This window comes from Natator depressus, chromosome 7, assembly GCF_965152275.1.
Source record: "Natator depressus isolate rNatDep1 chromosome 7, rNatDep2.hap1, whole genome shotgun sequence".
NCBI classification, from domain to species: domain Eukaryota; kingdom Metazoa; phylum Chordata; order Testudines; family Cheloniidae; genus Natator; species Natator depressus.
The window spans coordinates 114,675,741-114,693,622 of NC_134240.1; the positions used below are offsets into that span (position 1 = coordinate 114,675,741).

The 17,882-nt window shown below is 43.1% G+C and overlaps 1 protein-coding gene across 2 annotated transcripts in view; it reads right to left on the reverse strand.

The window, feature by feature from the left end:
• Positions 1–1,018: 1,018 nt before the first annotated feature.
• Positions 1,019–17,882, reverse strand: part of RBM20 (RNA binding motif protein 20) — a 162,873-nt gene continuing 146,009 nt past the window's right edge. The window contains exons 10-14 of one of the 2 annotated variants that reach the window (XM_074959364.1): positions 16,033–16,131; positions 12,405–13,065; positions 11,010–11,129; positions 9,993–10,114; positions 1,019–5,156 (exon numbers count right to left, since the gene is read on the reverse strand). In XM_074959364.1, the coding sequence (XP_074815465.1) occupies positions 5,046–5,156; positions 9,993–10,114; positions 11,010–11,129; positions 12,405–13,065; positions 16,033–16,131 (1,113 nt within the window). In that variant the 3' untranslated portion in view covers positions 1,019–5,045. The remainder of the gene's footprint in view (positions 5,157–9,992; positions 10,115–11,009; positions 11,130–12,404; positions 13,066–16,032; positions 16,132–17,882) is intronic. The other variant, XM_074959365.1, reaches the window with a different exon arrangement.

A 17,882-nucleotide genomic window follows, 5' to 3' on the forward strand; every position in this document is an offset into this window, starting at 1 on the left:
GTCATGATATAGTTCCAAAGGATTTACACAGCATGCCTTTTAAGGTGTACTTATGTTCTACAAAGCTACTCCGGAACAAGGACAACAGGGTATTCCAGACATATTATCCACAAGAAATCTGGCTGCTACACAAAGTGAGTTTGTATTTCAAAAAGGAGAGCTGTATGCTTTGTACGTCGTCAACTTTTGCCACCATCACCCCAATCATACAGAATCTGCAATCACAACTTTGTGTAATAATTTACTGTACAGCAGGGGGCAAACCTGTCTCATCTTAGCTTCCCTCTTTCTGTCTTCTTCCTAGCCCACCCATTTGTCCTGTTTTTTCCAAGTCAATTCTTTCAACAGCACAGAAAGTCTTATAGATTTCCCCACTGCTTTTGTCCTTACAGCTTTCTTTAACTATTTATAGTGATAATCGTAAAGAATGGTTACTTACCCTTAAACTAACTATGATTCTTCATTGAGCATTTTTCCATGTGGATCCCATTTCTGGTGGGTGAGGTTACTCAGAGAGTAGGTTTCGTGAGAGAAGAGGGTGGGACCATGGGATTTAGGATAGAGCCTTGTGGAACCAATAGGGAAAATGGGAGAGGGGAGTATGATCAACCAAAGAGACACAGCAGGAAAGCCAGGGAGAAGACCATGTCATGAAAGCCGAGGAAGGAGATATCAAGCAGGCAAGTGTAATCAACACAGCAGATGGGACAAGCAAGATGTAGGTGGAGTAGATGCCTTGCAAGTTGGCTAGAAAGAGATCAGAACAGTTTCAAAAAGTGTGGAAGAGAATCCAGGATGGAGGTGGAAGAGGGGAATTCAAGAGGCAACAGCTGTAGATAGCTCACTCAGTAAGTCTGGAGATGAAGTGTAGGAAGGGAGATGGAGGGGCAGCAGATGGGTAAGGAACGGCTTCAATCATATTTACAAAGAACCAAATTCTGAGAGGCACCAATCTCCCTACAAGTTATTGTGAAAACATTGGCACAACTACCAACCATTATTTATGCTCTAAAATTCTCTTTATTAAAATCCTTTTTAAGAAACACAATCTGAAACACTTTGCAATCAGTTGCACAGATCAGTTAATACTGGTGACACCACCTACATAACTCAACAAGTTCTAACAAATTCCCATTGTTTACAAGGCAAAACTTAAATTAACAAGATTCTATAAGCTCAATAAATAGTATGTCTGGTCCAGTTCAAGTATAATTAAACAAATCACAGCCTTAATAGAGAATAGAAAAACCCTGAATATAACCAGCCTGACACTAAGTTAGTGTTCAAGCCAATATTAACATGTGTTAAGTCTTATGGGGCTAATGTTTAGATTTTTTTTTAAATTTTTACCTTGAAGAAAGCAAGTTGCACTGTGACATTAAAGACTATTTGAGATCAGCAGATATAAAACATGTTCACTGTTCAGAAAGGCTGCAGCCTTTGTGAAATCTTTGGTTGAGACATGTTGAAATGATTCATAAATATCATGGAAGCTCTTCTTTAAATAATAATAAATAATTTTTGGCTAGACTTGAGACTGCCTGGCGCTATCCATATATTAATCAGAAATGTAAATTGTTGAAGAACTATGCTGACTAGAAAAATACTACAACTTAGATTTTAAATATAGCAAGTCAAAAGAGAAACAACACATTTTATAGCAGTTGAAAGAGGCAAATAGCTACCTGTACAGGTGTGTTGCTTCTCAGCAGAATAGGTATTAGAGTGATGTCTTGGAGTTAAATGCCTGCCAGCACTGCTACTATGGGCTGTTTTGATGGAAAGACATTATATAGCAGGTCTCTAAATGTGTTGGGCTGAAAGTTGATTGCACAGACTGTTAGACTGAATGCTAAGACTTGGAGGTTCTTTTCAACTGCTTTTGAATGTAGGGATTTTGCAAAATAAAATAAAATTCTCAGGACTACAGCTCTCTTTTTGGCCACATTCATGTGCTCTTTTGTCAGCAGTTAGTCCTTAGGGGCCTGATTTTCAAATCCCCTCTGAAAATGCCTGGATTTGATGTGCAAGCATCGTGAATGCCTTTCTGGAGGCTCTAAACATTTGGCCCTGCACCCCAAATACAGTAATTAGGCCAGAATCACCCCTTGGGTTCTGCCAGTGGAACCCAGATTTGCAGGCAATCAGAGGAGGAAACTCCACATGGAAAGGGGTGCCCCCCATTTTTCAGGGGGGATTAGGACCAGCCAGCACAGGCAAGGCGATCCTGGCTGTTTGAGAGTTGTGCTGACTCAGCATGGCTCTTGGGCTGCCTGTCAAGCCCCCAACCTTTGGAGCCCTGGCTGGAAACTGAAGCACTCTTCCTCAGGCAAGATTTCTGGGGTGGTGGCTGCAGGATACCACTACCAACCCACGACTCAGACGGATCCTGTACTTCTGATGCAACTAGCCCTGGGAGTACAAGGTGAAATATATATGGGGTGCAACACAGGAGTGAATCTGGGCCTTAGCGTTTAATATTTTGAGGGTAATAAGCTGAATCGCTCATGTAAGTCTGACAGTGAGCCCATGGGCAAACACAGAAGCTAGTTTTAGTAGTTCTACTCCTTCTGACCAGAATGGTTTCGCTGTCACCTTCTACTTCCCCCATTTGTTTGCATCCACCTTTGTTTCTCACCTTGAACTTTGATTGTAAGCTCTTTGGGGTTTGGGAAAGTTTTTCTTACAGTGCTTCGAACAATGGGGCTGGAGCCTGTCGGTGCTACTGCAATACAAATGAATAATAAATAATAATAATACTCTTTGTACTGGAGTTTGGCTGGAGGTAAGTTGCTAGAGGTGTGGGGATTTGGGGCACTATCAATCCTACCTCCCATCCACTTTTAGCGGAACTATATGAGCTAAAAATCTACCACCACTCTGGTGAGTGCGCCAGGTCAGGAACAGTCTGGGATATAAAAATCAGATGCTTGCATCTGGGGTGATTTCTGCCCCCCCCCCCCATCGTATAAGGCAACGAGAGTAATTCTTCACATTCAGTCTATGCATCACTGCCCTAACCGCTATGCCTTGGACAGTAACTACAGAATATTTACTTCCCTTTTCATGATTTTACACTTTGCAATAATATTTTTGCCCAACAAATCTCATCAAAATGTAATAAGAAATCTTGTAGCAAGAAGAATTTGCTTTTCAAGATTTTTTTGTTTCAATTAAGTGAGGAATAAAAGCCAAGTTTTAAATAAAAGATGGGCCCAAATCCTGTCACACCTGAAATCTGGTGAAGCTTAGATTTATGCCTAATATTGTCTCTTCCTTTCTTTCTCTCTGATGCACCAAGCCCAAACCTGGAATCCACAGAATCCCTGAACTTTGGAGAAAAATGAATCCAAGATTTGCAGCTTGCACTCAACTCTGGTTGACATAAATGGAATGCCTGCACCATCTAATTGAAAGGGAACTTGCCAAACAACAAAATGCAGCCAGGAGATATAGGATACTGAGCAGAAACAATTTTCAGAGAAAGAAGAATATGGCTGCTGGTGCAGGTGATATGGATCAGGTTTTTTTGAGGGAGCAGTTTTGGCAGATTGGCCATTTTGCATTATTTTGCTATTAATGTTATTAATATTAATGTTGCTCGCTGTGATGGATAAGCCATTCTGGCGGGAAATTATTTACTGTACACAAAGTCCTATTGCATTACGTAAAACATCTAATGCCAGAGGTTTCAGTGGCCCTTAATATGGTCAATATCAGAGCTGGGCAAAGAATGGGTGGGAAAATCTACAAATTCTCCCATTCTCCATTTTTCATCCGAATTTCAAAAATTTTCCTACCACTTGCCTGGAGACATGGTTTGCGGTGCATTTTGTAAAAGCATAATTCCAGGATCAAATCTGGCAGCAGTTTTAGTACATATTCACTTTTGCTACACAAAGCCCATTGAAATTAACCAGAAATCTAAATAGTGCATTTCAATGGGACTTTGCATTACATTAAGCAACAACTCCGAGTATAAACAATGCCATATAATAATATTTATAGTGGCTGGTGCATCCTGTGTTCTCACTGCAGCATTCTGTGAACAGTTGTTACACTTGCCATAAAAATTCAGGGGAATGAATACAAAAACTGTTAAAACAACATTAAGAGTCTGGCTTATTTCCATAAAGACCAGGAAATTCAAGATTGCCAAGATTAGAAAAACATGTTTTAACCCCCCCCCCCCCAATGAGAATGGATAAAGAATTCTACAAGTTACATAAACTAAACGTGTAGCAGTTATAAAGCTTGTTGTGTGAATTTAATCTAAGACACAAAGTGGACACACTTTTAGAATTTTCCCAAGGAATATTTCCAAACACAGAAATGACCAAAGAGAATCCAGCTCACAGGATATAAAGCACTGAAGAATGGAAGCAATTAACTTTCAGCCTGAACTGTTCTGCCTGTATTCGATTTCAATTGTATGCTCCTAGAGATAGGGACTGTGACTTCTTCTATCCTTGTACAACATCGAGTACATGGACAACCCTCGAAAATTAAAAAACGATGATGATCATCATCACCAAGCTCTCGGTGCACATAGCCTGTTGCCACTGGGGTTTACCTTATGCCATTTAACAGTTAGTACTAGCACAATGGCTTTAGGTCTCTTAAACAAGGCCTATTGTTCACTACACTAATGAGTGAAGTGACTTAAAATATATTAATGTTAAAAGCTTAATTCTGGACATCTCCTTTCAGATCATTTCCACTGGAGGATGCTAAATTCTTCTAAATACTCAGCCCGACCTACTGTGTGGCATCTGAGAACCCCTGAGAATTCTGAGTTAGTATAGGAAGCCGCTCCCAACACACAGAGTCTGAGAAAGAATAGCTGCAGATACGCCAGCACTGCTTCCCCATGGGAAACTATTCAGGCATTATGGTTTTTAATGACCCCTGGGCATAGATGCATGGAACATGCTGTTTATTGTGCTTTCCTTCCTCCTGCACAGTGCAAACTGATCACCACATCATGTAGATCAACAATGAAATGTCAGCATTCACTCATTTACAACTCTTCTAGTTCAGTGACATCATAGCTTTTTCTTCTCAAAGTGGGGAACAATCCCGGCATCGTCCTGTGGCAGAGTGCTGTCTTCTTCGTTCATTTTCAGACTCTCTTCTGCAAGTTGGGATAGATACTTCTGTGACCAAAGGAAAACCAGAGTTGGCATTAGCAAGGTTGATAATACTCAGCACAGAGTGCTTTATAGCTTCAAAGCAGTCACTAGCCCTCAACAACCCTGGGAGGTAGAACCCACAGACACTCTGTCTACACTAAGGAAATGTAAACTGGTGTATCTGTATTAATGTAGATCCCCTACAGCAAATTCCCTTAATGCTGACAAGGCCAGGGAGGTTAAGTGACTTGCTCAATGCCACCCAGGAAGTCAGTGGCAGACCCAGGAGGACTACAGTTCAGGATATCCTGGCTTCCAGTCCCATGCTCAATCTACTAGATCTTTTCTCCCGGCAAATAGAAGCTGATTGCTCGATTCTGATCTCACATTGGGGTAAATCAGCAGTAATGCCACAGAAGTGAACAGAATTACACTGGTATTGAAGTGGTGTGATTGAGAGCAGACGCCGTTCCTGAGATATGATTTAAAACATACATTACATTTGCAAAGCATCTGACTTAGATACATACCTTTTGATGTATATAAATCTATGTATTTTAAGTGGAAGGAAAAGTGAAGCCAACAATCATCACTGATAGAATTTAACAATCTGGCTGGAGTATTTGCCTGTACGGAGTTGTTTTATTATGATGGTGTTCAAGTGCCCTAAATATCAATAATATAGTGCGATCCCAAAATCTATTAGCAGCCAGTAAAGCTGCTGGCAATGCCTTTGGGTGGCAGAGGTGCACACAAAATGGAAGGTGGAATGACATGGGCATGAGAGTGGCATGCACAAATTTTATACTCAGATTCAACCAAGGTGAATAGCATGAGGGGCAGAAGGGAACAAAAATTCCTCATCACAAGTAAATTTGGTCAGAATCATGGGAGATATCTCTATAATCACACAGACGGAGTCTTATTAAAGATTTATGTATATATATAAAATCACGCTTGTGTGCATGAGTAACTGATCTGAGTGTTATTAGAGACCATAAATCCAACAAATGGAAAAATGTTCCTTTCTGTGAATCCTGGCCACGCAAATGCCAATTACTCAAACTTTTGAAACATAGTCTGACGGTGCTAATGAATATGTACAGCTGTGATGAGAAATCACATACATCTCTAGCTACGAACAACTGCTCTGGTCTAGGACTGGTCATTTAAAAACACAGCTCCAGGGGGGAAAACAGAATTCTCATGGCAACTCTGCAGCAGGCACACTATCACCGGCTACGTGTCTCTCCTTTCAGTGGTGCTTGCGTGTGACCTGCGGTTGCACTATCTATACCAGGGGTAGGCAAACTTTTTGGGCCGAGGGCCACATCTGGGTGGGGAAATTGTATGCAGGGCCGGGGCAGGGGGTTGGGGTGCGGTGTGCAGGAACGGGCTCAGGGCAAGGGATTGGGGCAGAGGAGGGGTTCGGGGTATATGAGGGGGCTCAGGGAATAGGGTTGGGGTGCAGGAGGGGTGCAGAGTGCAGAAGGGAGCTCAGGGCAGGGGTGCAGACTGCGGGAGGAAGCTCAGGGCAGGGAATGGGGTGCAGGAGGGGTGCAGGGTGCAACAGGGGGCTCAGGGCAGGGAGTTGGGGGGCAGGATGCAGGAGGGGTTCGGGCTCCGAGGTGGCAGCGGCGTGCACCGGGGCCAGGGCAGGCTCCCTGCATGCCTGCCCTGGCCCCATGCAGTGCCGCTCTGGGAAGCAGCCGGCACCACATCCCTGAGTGGCCCCTGGGGGAGTGGGGGCACAGGGCTTCATGCGCTACCCTTGCCATGCCTCCAGGTACCTCCCCCGAAGCTCCCATTGGCCACGATTCCCCGTTCCCAGCTAATGGGAGCTGCAGGGGGTGGTGCCTGGAGGCAAGGGCAACATGCAGAGCCCTCTGCACCCCGCGGGGCCCCAGGGACGTGGTGCCGGCTGCTTCCGAGAGCAGCGCAGGGCCTGCAGCACCATGGGGGGCAATCCTGCGGGTCGGATCCAAAGCCCTGAGGGGCCAAATCCGGCCCATGGGCTGTAGTTTGCCCAACCCTGATCTATACAGTACACCGCATAAACTTACAATGTGCAGGGCCGGATTAACTTTTTGTGGTCTCTGGTGCCCTCCCCAAGGCCCCGCCCCTGCACTCCATCCATGCTCTGCTCTGAGGTCCCACCCCTGCTTGGCCTCTTCCCTGCCTGCCGCTCACATGGGGGTGTGTGGAGAGGGGTGAGGCATGGAGAGGGTGGAGAGGAGCGAGCAGGGGAGGGGGAAGGGGAGTAGAGGAGTGATTGGGGGTGGAGCTTCAGGACGAAGCGGCCAAGTGGGGGCAGGGCCTTGTGGAGTGCCCACAGTCCAGGCGACGGGGCCTCTTCTGAGCATGGGCCCGGCCCTATTGTAAACCCAGTACTGACCATGTGGCCTTCATTTTCTAGAGAAAGGGCAAAAAAACTCTATGTTTCATGTGTGCAGCTTAGCAGGAGGTGACTCAAAATTATTCTTCAGCTTCCAGAGGCAACCTTCCCCCTCCTTTTTTTTTTTTTTTTTTTTTTGAGGGGAACGGGCAGTGGCTGGTCCATTTTTAAACCCCAAACGTGGCCTGCCAAGATCGTTCGAGCTGCTCTTAGATTGTATACCATGATGATTGCCACTGCTGTAATTTTGAATAGAGAGGTGTGGCCTGGGGAAACGCCGCACACAACACTCTGTCTTGATCTAACTGGACAAAATTCCACATGGCTGCAGGCAAGAGTAAATACTACGACAGTCTTTGGACGGACATGGAATTCATTAAGGTCGGTTTAATTTATCTTTAAAACCATAAACTACATTTAATTACTAGCACACATAGATGGAACATATAACCCAATGCTGATTTTTTTAAACTAATGCCTCCCCAACGATGGTTGAAATTTTCAAAGCTGACTCGGGGTTTTGCCACACCCCCTTGCTGATTTCAATACCGCCTCATACGCCTAAAGCCCTTCTCAGCTTTGAAAATCTCAATCCAAAACCCCAGCTGCTATTTATCACAGAACTGCAGCAAGAGGGAGAAGATACTTTTTTGGTTTAAACAGAAATTCACTACAAAACCTGTACAGAAGGCAGTCAGGCATTACAATGAATTCCATAAAACCTCTCGACATTTATATGTAAACCAGAATGAAAGTGGCTTCGAAAACTGTGGGGCATTAATCTAATTCAGCGGTTCTCAAACTTCATTGCATGTGGACCCCCTTCTGACCACAGAAATTACTACACAACCCCAAGAGAGGGGACCGAAGCCTCAGCCCTCCTGAGCCAGGCAGAGGGACCCAAGAGAAGCCCAAGGACGGGGAGGCCTGTCATCTGAGCCCCACCGCCCAGGACTGAAGCCGAAGCGTGAGCCCTGCTGCCCAACACTGAAGCCCTCAGGCTTCGGCTTTGGCCCCAGGTGGTGGGGCTTGGGCTTCATCCCTGGCCCCCAGCAAGTCTCATGCTGGCCCTGGCGACCCCATTAAAACAGGCTCGCAACCCACTTTGTGGTCCTGACCCACAGTGTGAGAACATCTAATCTAAAGTATAATGTATCTGCTTTATTTACTTATTCAGCCCCCATGACCGTAATCTTTAATATGTTTAATGTGAGGGGGAGCAGTGTACACACTATGCTATTATCTTCAGTTGGGGAACTGAGACACAGAAAGGCTAAGTGACTTGCCTAAGGTCACACAGGAAGTTGGTACCAAAGCAGGTATGCTAGTGCCCTAGACCATCCTTCTTCTATATCCACTTACCTCAATCCTTAATCACTAACCCCTGGACCGTCCTGTCCTCCCTCTCTAATCACAGTTTAACAAGCAGACTGGGCCTTTTCTGTGAGTGATCCTCAACACTGGAACTTGATTTCCCCCCTTGGTGGGCCTGAATATGTTCCAGACAAGCTGCACAGCCCCATCTTCTCTTCCAGGTACTTGGGGTGGGGGTGCACCAAGCGGGGGGGTGGGGGGATGGGAGTGAAGAATGCACAAAGGTAGGGTTAATATTGATGCTGTTATGAACAGGGATTGCTGATATTCTCAGGTGGATATCTAAAAAGTGACCAAGGTAGGGTTGGGTTTGGTTTATTTTTGGATATGCCAATGATCTTAGTGTGATATTGTCTAGTGTGTGCTTTTATATTTGGAAAAATACCCAGAGCAATGGGTTGGGATTTTAGATTTACTTTTAATAAATACATAGGACATGGCATTCTTCTTCACTGCCTTCTAGCAATTGTTATGTAGCATTGCGCAGCACTGTTGGACAGCTGCCATGTTCCACACCAGAGATGGCTGCATTTCAGTGGCATATGAAGCCATCCTCAGATCATTTCTGTATCATACACATAATGCTTTGAAATTCCTCAAGTTGAAACTTACCATGGAAAATTATACACATTCTGAAAGAGTAACAAATTTAACTGCCATGAAATTAAGAAATCAGTAATGGTGGCAGGCTCTGTGCTATCTGTTCCAGAAAGAACTGCCAATGCACTTCAGTCCTGACCTGAAACACCCCTACTGTTCCCTAATTTTGGGACTCTTAAGAGGAGAGACTCAACTGGGCCAAATTGTGTGCTAGTATTTTTGTGATGTGGACCTCTCACCTCATTTCATTTGTGAGCCATGATTTGAGCACAGGGATCCAGAGGTGATAGGCTAGTGTGTTGGCCAGCAGCACCGCACAAACCATTTCATTTCTATACATTTGTCAGCTTAAAAGATTTTAAACTGTCCATTTCCATGCCACGGAATTCTGTGCGCACCATGGAAGTCCGTTTTATAGCACCAGAGAGTTTTACTCAGTCTGATCCATTAATTAGTAGAAGCAGGACTAATACTAATTACACGTGTTTTACCTGAAGATTTTTGTAGTGAACAGTACTTCTGCAGTGGCTCGTCTTAGCTGTCTCTTCATTCGTGTAGAAGAGTCCACAAAGTTTGCAGTAAAACCCAGTTCTGGGCACCACAAATTCCACACCTACCAAACAATTTTGAATCACATTAACATGACAAATGTTGCCTGATAAAAACAGGTTTACTTTCAAAGAGAAAAAAATATAATTTAGCTAAATGATAAAGATACAAAGGCTAATCCCAGATCTACTACTTTCAAGTTCTCATGAAAGGACATCAAATTCTGTAACACTGACGAATGACGGTGAAAAATGACAATTTAAAACTGCATACATTCTCTTAGGTATTATATGTATTTATACATTCTCAGATAATATATGCATGTATATTTATTAAGAATACATGATGGTATAGCACAAAGGGTTGGGATAGCCACAGAACTTACTTAAGGTAAAAGTCACAACTGAGTTATATAGGTCATTCCTAGCAAGTGCCAATAATATCCTTATATTAGATCACACCACAGTGTATTCTGTATGTTCATGATCTATGGTTGTGAAGTGTAATCAATCCATTCAGGGGCTAAATCACTCTAATATTTCACGTCACATGCTTGGAAGCTCCTTACTATACAGAGAACTCACTTGAGAGATCTCTGTGCCCTCAAGATTTCCTTGGCACTGAGCAATGCTGCTACCAAAACCCAGATAATTTGTTTATGAATGTGTCAGTCCCCCTATGTTTTAGATCTTGGAATCCAATGGCAGATATTTCAGCTGTTCAGTGTCATTAACGAATGCATAGTCAATTTATCTGGAATAATAATAAATAATCCGGAATAAAAATCTCAGTTCTTTCAACATTTAACCATGTGTTATTTACTGTTTCTTTTGATTCTCCTTGCATTCGTTTTGAGAAACAAATACAATAAGTAGCCTTAAAGTGACACCTTTTGTACAGTCAAGGTATTGCAATGGACAGTGTCTCATGCAGAGAGAGACCTAAATGTTTAGACATACCTAGAGGAATGCTAAGTTCAGTGAAAACATCCTCTTGTTCCCAGGATGGTGAAGAATGGGTTCTTTTAGATTTCACCTCTGATAATTCAGGAGATTTCATTTCCAGGTACCTAGAATTTACTTAACAAAGGAATAAATGCGTTGAATGAAAACAGTTTAATGAAGTACGACAACTTCTATAATCCCCTTTCAAACTTTTTCTGAATGAGGCCAGAAGTTAAACATGACCTGGAAATGGAATATTTCCACCCAATCTGGATGTCTAATACCGTACAGCTGACAATAGCTAACCAATAAAAAACACCACACATGAACTAAATTTTCTTCTAGAGACAATTTCATGTTCATTACTGCTCTTCTGTTTATATTTTAAACTTTTCCATTTTGGAAATTGACCACTTTCATTAGAGAGAGTGTGTTAAAACTGGAGCTATGCTTTATGCATGCCTCAGTATTACAGGATACTGACAAACACTATTATTCTGTATCTAAATGTTAAATCTGTGCAGGCAGCAGATTTAATGTCTGGGAAATATTGTGTTGATTTATTGGGAGGGATTAAGGCTGGTAAGAAAGGTATCCTTCCTCCCCGTTCCAGACATGTGAATTGCTTATATATTATAGATAAAGTACAGAGCCATTCAAGATCCCAGATCACTACAGCATTACAACAGAGGTGCAGGATTAAGAATAAAGGGCTTGATTTGGATTCTGCAGTTCTTCCAGACACTGCTGTCCTTACTCAGATATTTTTCCTGACAGTTAAAAGTTTTTAATAGGCAGGTATGATTAATCTTACCCTCTTAAAATATTTTCTGGCTTTGTGTTACCATGTGCCTTGCCACATCAGGTTATATTAGAGGGAATGTATAAGAAATAACAGTACTTGGTTAGTACCCACCCAAGTCCCCTCACAAAGTCATGTGCTTGCATGAACAAGGACAGAGAAATAACAACCTACAAACTATTTTCATCTTTTTGCACGGTGGGTAAGAAACACCATCCTGAGTTTCTTATATGGGTGGGAGCCAGACATATATAAAAGATCCCTCTGTTATTTGTTGACCTGCAGGAACTGTAGTTCTTCTCATTGACAATTCAAAGTACTTAGCAGGGGGCTGCAAGAGTTCAGCTCAACTCACATGAACCCAGATGTGACCGTTACAGCTGATTATTGCAAGTTGCTTATCGTATTTCCTTTACACCATTTGACTAAAAGCCTTTAAAGGATTAACATGGCTCTCATGGCAGCCGGGCTCTTTTACTGAGCTGCTCCTAGGACAATCTTGACACTAGTAGCAACATTTATTCTCATTAGCAGGAGATTAAAATCTAATGCATCTTGCACAGATAAAAGCTCTCCACCAGCAGAAAAGAAAACACAGAAGTAGTTACCCCGCGTCTCTTGACACTGTTGGCTTCCACGGGTTGTTTCTTCACTGGAGTTTTTTACAAGCATGTCCAAGACTTCTCTACTCTCCGTTTCTTGTGATCCCATCTGCTTGTAATGATCCATAAAAGTGCCAGAGAGCTGGAGAGTCTCTCCTTTCATTTGATCAGAAAGTATCTGTCCATCCTCCAGCTTTACGTGAATATCAGAGATCTCCTCTATTTTTCCTTCCTTTTTGTGATAATTAGAATCCCTAAGAGCTCTGTCTTCTTGCGATTCATCTGGCTTCTGTTCAGTGTCCAGATTTAGGCTTGATGCTTCGGTAACTGCATCATCATCATCATCTTTTGGACAGCCACCGGAAGCAGCTCTGCTTTCCTTTGCTGATCTGAAGCTCGTTTCTGGAGCTTCCTGGGCAGATTCGCCTTCACTCCTGTTTATCTGGCTGTGGTCATTTTCCAGTTCTAATGTGCTAGTTACATACTGACGCATTTCTGAGCATGCTTTGTCTTTTGGATCAACTGGAACAATTTCTTCAAGTTCGGTTATATCTGGCTCCATAATAGAGTCGTCTTCTCCCACTTCGTCCACTGTGACCAGTTCTTCCATGTTAGCTGGATACCAGGCCTCGCCTTCCATCTCACTTCCACTCTCCCAGTCTCGCTCCTGCAGCAAAGGGGGAAACAGGTTGGGAAAGATGTCAGTTATATATCATCAATATTAGGGAATGGGCTTTGGCCTAGTGATCACAAGTGATGCTTTGGACTGGCCATCCCTCATGTCTTACCATGTCCACAATTCCTAGGAACTGTACACTGTGGTATCAGGTTTGATTTACTCTGTGTATGTGTCGGGGGGTGTATATGTAATCCACGCGCTAATAGGGAGTGATTTCTTTAGAGAGAAGTGGGAGAGAGGAGTGAGTGAGTTGTGTCTGGGTCACTGTTGCTAGGCAGATGCACAATTAGCACTCCACACCCAGAAGTTTCTGGAAATGGGTGTGGAAGCTGGACTCAGACTCCACTAAGGACAAGTAATCAGGGCAGCTGCTTTACAAAAGGACCTGTGACCTGTTGGGAGAAGCTTAGCCATGGAAGCAGAAAGCAGGCCGGTTTCCCTTAACTCTGAAGCACTGTACAGCAGGTTAGGGGTATTGTTAACTTTCCAACACAGGGAAGCCCTGGCAATTTTAAAAAGAGGAAACTGGGCAGGGAAACAAATGTCTTTCATTTTAGTTACACACCTTGAATGTGATTTGATTTTAGCCAAACGGTTTTAGTTCAATTGTCTTTACCAGTTTGGTTCAGCAACTTTTTCCTTATTTAAATGGGATGATGGGGAAAGTCACCTATATCTGGCTAGTCTAAGTTTTGTATTTTTCTTGTAACAGGGTTATTGTTTTATATACTTAATACTGATTGGCTGGTTAATTAGTTAGCTGACTAGCTGAGTGATTCCACAGTCCAGTAGAGGAGGAGAAAGGCTGCCTGGGTTCGAGTTGGAGATTTCTACAAGCAAGCGGAGGGATGATATTGTTGCAGAGCTTTTGACTCACAGACTGTACAGAGCCGATGAACAAAGACTCCAGCTGAGACAGGTAAACTCAACCTAAACTGTTGGAACTCTGAGTTACTTCTCACTGTGTGTTTGTGGGGACTGACCTGTTCAGAGCTAATTCGTTTCTTTTGTTTATATTTATGTATAATTGTGAAGACAGCGTATGTGGATTCTGAACTAGCCTTATTAGGTAGTAGAAATTAAGCTATTATTATTTCTTCATTATTATAGGATTGTATGAAGTTGGTACTTAAGAATTAAGTTCACAGAATATCAGGGTTGGAAGGGACCTCAAGAGCTCATCTAGTCCAACCCCCTGCTCAAAGCAGGGCCAATCCCCAATTTTTTCCCCCAGATTCCTAAATGGCCCCCTCAAGGATTGAACTCACAACCCTGGGTTTAGCAGGTCAATGCTCAAACCACTGAGCTATCCCTCCACCCAAGTTCATTCCCTTTGTTCTTTTTGGACTTGACTGTGGGGAATCCTTGCTGAAAGTCCTCCATGCCTGAACTCTGGGTCTCCATGTGCTTTTCTATAGGAATTTTGTTTAAGCACTAGGAGAGCTCCCCCCCAGTTACATATACACAGACCCCTTTACCATAGCCCATATAAATGCTTCTAGCATTGCACTTCTTTGGGGATATTTTATAACTCTCTGGGTAGCTGAAATCTCCCCGTCTCAGACTTGTGTTAATTACCACCATGTGAGCAGTGCCACAACTGCCCAGAAATCCACAACCTGTTGTACCTAATTCTTTGAATACATCTTTCTTCACCCCAGAGGAAATTCACTTGCCTACACCTCTGGGGATATAGGAGCCTTGCCAGCAGAGACTGCAGGGGGAATGTGCTGAATTTGTCCACTCCCCATCATCACCATGGCCAACCTATCCCCAACCAACAGAGTCATTTTTTGGCCTGGCTGCACACTACCTCAAGCTCCTACAGAGACAGGAAACTTGTGGCTACCTACTGCGGTCACTTCCTTCCCCATGGACCCTCTGACAGAGACTCGGCTGGCAGAAGCTGGCTTAGACCTTGAAGGAAGTTAGCCTTTAGAGTTACGCTAAGATTTTAATCTCCTGGAACACCAGATAAATGCCAGATAAAAATCGCAGGATGGTGCTAATTATAAACTCAGTATCTGACAGTGGACCTTCATTCCAAAACATTAGCATTGGCTTTCTGAAGTGCACATATTAATTACAACGCCTGCTTACTTTTAATACATACTTAGAATAAGTTAGATTTCAACTCTCAGAATCATTTTATGTACATAAGAGATGAAAAATCTGTGTTTCTCTCTTCTTTGGTCATTTCATATGAAGCCTGGCAGTGTCCTAGGGTAGACAGACTGCTCTGGATCAGGAGATCAATTTTCTACTGCAACAGATATTGACAGCTTTCACATTTGACCATCAGCTCATAACTGTAAAGGTATGAAGCTGGAGAATTGCCAAGGATATGTCTCTGTGCTACTGCAACAGGAGGTTTGTAGTGAAATTATTTAAAGCCCTATTTAAAGACAAAGCCCTGGCTGGGATGATTTAGTTGGGATTGGTCCTGCTTTGAGCAGGGGGTTGGACTAGATGACCTCCTGAGGTCCCTTCCAACCCTGATATTCTATGATTCTATGAATTAAAGAGAAATATTTAAAAAGAGGTTGTTTACACTACATTTAACTCCATCATTCTGGAAAGGCTTCATCTCCTGTCCCTTCCTTTGCTGTAGCTCCAAAATGACTGCGTCTTCTATTTTTGGACACACTTGACAGTTATGTAGTCTTTTTAGGCATACGTTTCTTCACATGCATAGCACTTGGCAGCAGCAATTAAAAGTAATCTATATGGGCATACAGCAACTAAAAAAAGAGCCTCTCAAAACCCTGTCAGGCAAAAGCTATCCATAGAAGCAGAGTTCAATACAAGGTAAGATAATTTAGACATCCCCTCTGAGAGTGTCTGAGAAATGGCATTCAATGGGGGTGTAATATTTCAGTCTGCAAAATTTGCTGACAAATTCATGTGTTGCTTCGTTTTATAATAGAGACTAAATCCAGTTAACACACAGCTTACCTTCTCTTTTCTTGCGCTTTCCACAGAATCTGCTGAATCTTTTCCTTGTTTATTCGCTGAAGGTGAGGTCTTCTCTGTAATATGCTCCTCTTTCCCAAGCTAAAACAAATACAACATGTATATCTGTAGTGACACTCAGCAGTAATCCTAAACAGAGAGATTTCCATTATGGTTCTATTCTGAGTCTTCGTGAGCAAAGGCATTCAACACGGTCCCACTCCTTATTCATCAAATTTGTACAAGTGAATTCTGTGGAAACACCCAGAGATTGGGGACTTCTATCTAGCAAAGCTGGACAGAAAATGTAAAAAAAAAAAAAAAAAAAAAAAGAAATTTCGAAAAAAAATTGGAAATGATTGGAAATTCATGAATTTCCAATCTTCCTTCTTCGGTTTTCCAACCAACCCTGGTTTATAATGATTGAATGCAGCGTAAGCAGGGGGCCCCTACCCATTGATCTGTTATTGTAGGACTGCTCAGGAATGCAGTTCCTAGCATGGCTTATATTTTGGAAAAACAAACTACAACATTATATGGTGTTTAAAAAAAAAACATTAGATGGGCTGGAAGTTGAGGTCTTCTAAGCTTGAGGGCATCCCTTTAACAGTATGAGTGACCTTAACCAAAGATTCTCAGAAGGTCTATTGCTAACTCTGTTAGTTTAAGATGACTATGTACATGTGTGCAACTAGCACTGCAGCTTCTCTCCAAGGAAGCACAAAGCGATCACAAAAAAGACAATCAAGCCACATCATCTTGATTGTCACCAGGGACCGAACCCAGGACCTCCAGAGTTAAAAGTAGGAGCCCCTGCAGCTTCTGCAAAAGGATTAAGATCCACACTAAGCAGCTGCAGCCGACTCATATGCTCAGTGGATCAGGACCAGAAGTATGCCTAACACACAGGAATGACAGCTTTGATGTGGGCTCCTCCCGCTCTACTCCTCCGAGACTCCAGCTGCATGAGCCAGAAGTGCCGAGATCAAAGCGTCTGTCGTTAGCAGTCCCTGCAGACTGCCACAAGAGGAGCGCCACAGGGCCAGTCAGGAGGGTGCCTGGCTCCATAGGGCTACACCTTAGGGAGAGCCCTGCTCCGAGGTATTATTCAGCCATGCTGAAATACACAGTAAAAGAAAAAGGGGACAAAAATCTGGTGCAGACAAACAGATTGATTGGACGTAGCAGAGCCATTGCCTGCTACAGAGACTGCTGAGCTACAACCCGGAAACCTGGAGACTTCCACCATGTTTTCCCTGCATGAGGAAGGAGAGCAAGATCAACTAAGGCTTGCCCTGAGCTGACTACAGATTTTGAAGTTCAGCGGGATCAACTCAAGTCATTGCACCGGGGGAACCACAAACAGGATATCCAGCAGCTTCTTCAAGTAAACGCTCCCCAGCGAGAGACACCGACCACCTACCCATATTAAAGACTATTGGCTGTAAATGTATTTAAATAACCTGTTTCCATTCTGTGCAGCATTACACTTACACACCCGTGCTGTAATGTTACCAACCACTGTACACCATGTGGTCATCAGACTTAGTGTCAAAGTAACAAAGAGTTAAGGCTGGAACTTTTCAGAAGAGCTCAAATAAATTATGTGCCCAAATCCCACTGATGTCCCATGGGAGGTGGGCACCTAACTCCCTTAGGCTTCTTTTAGTCAGTGATTTTTGGGGAAGAAAGCTGCAAGGTACTGGAGTGAACAATGGAGCTCTTCATAACGGCATTTCTGTTGATGTGGCAAGTTACAGAATGTTCAAGTGGATTTTTCTCCCCACTTGGTGTTAATAATGCGAGTTCAAAACTGGCTCGGTGTACGTTGCACCCCTAAAAGTGCAACTGAT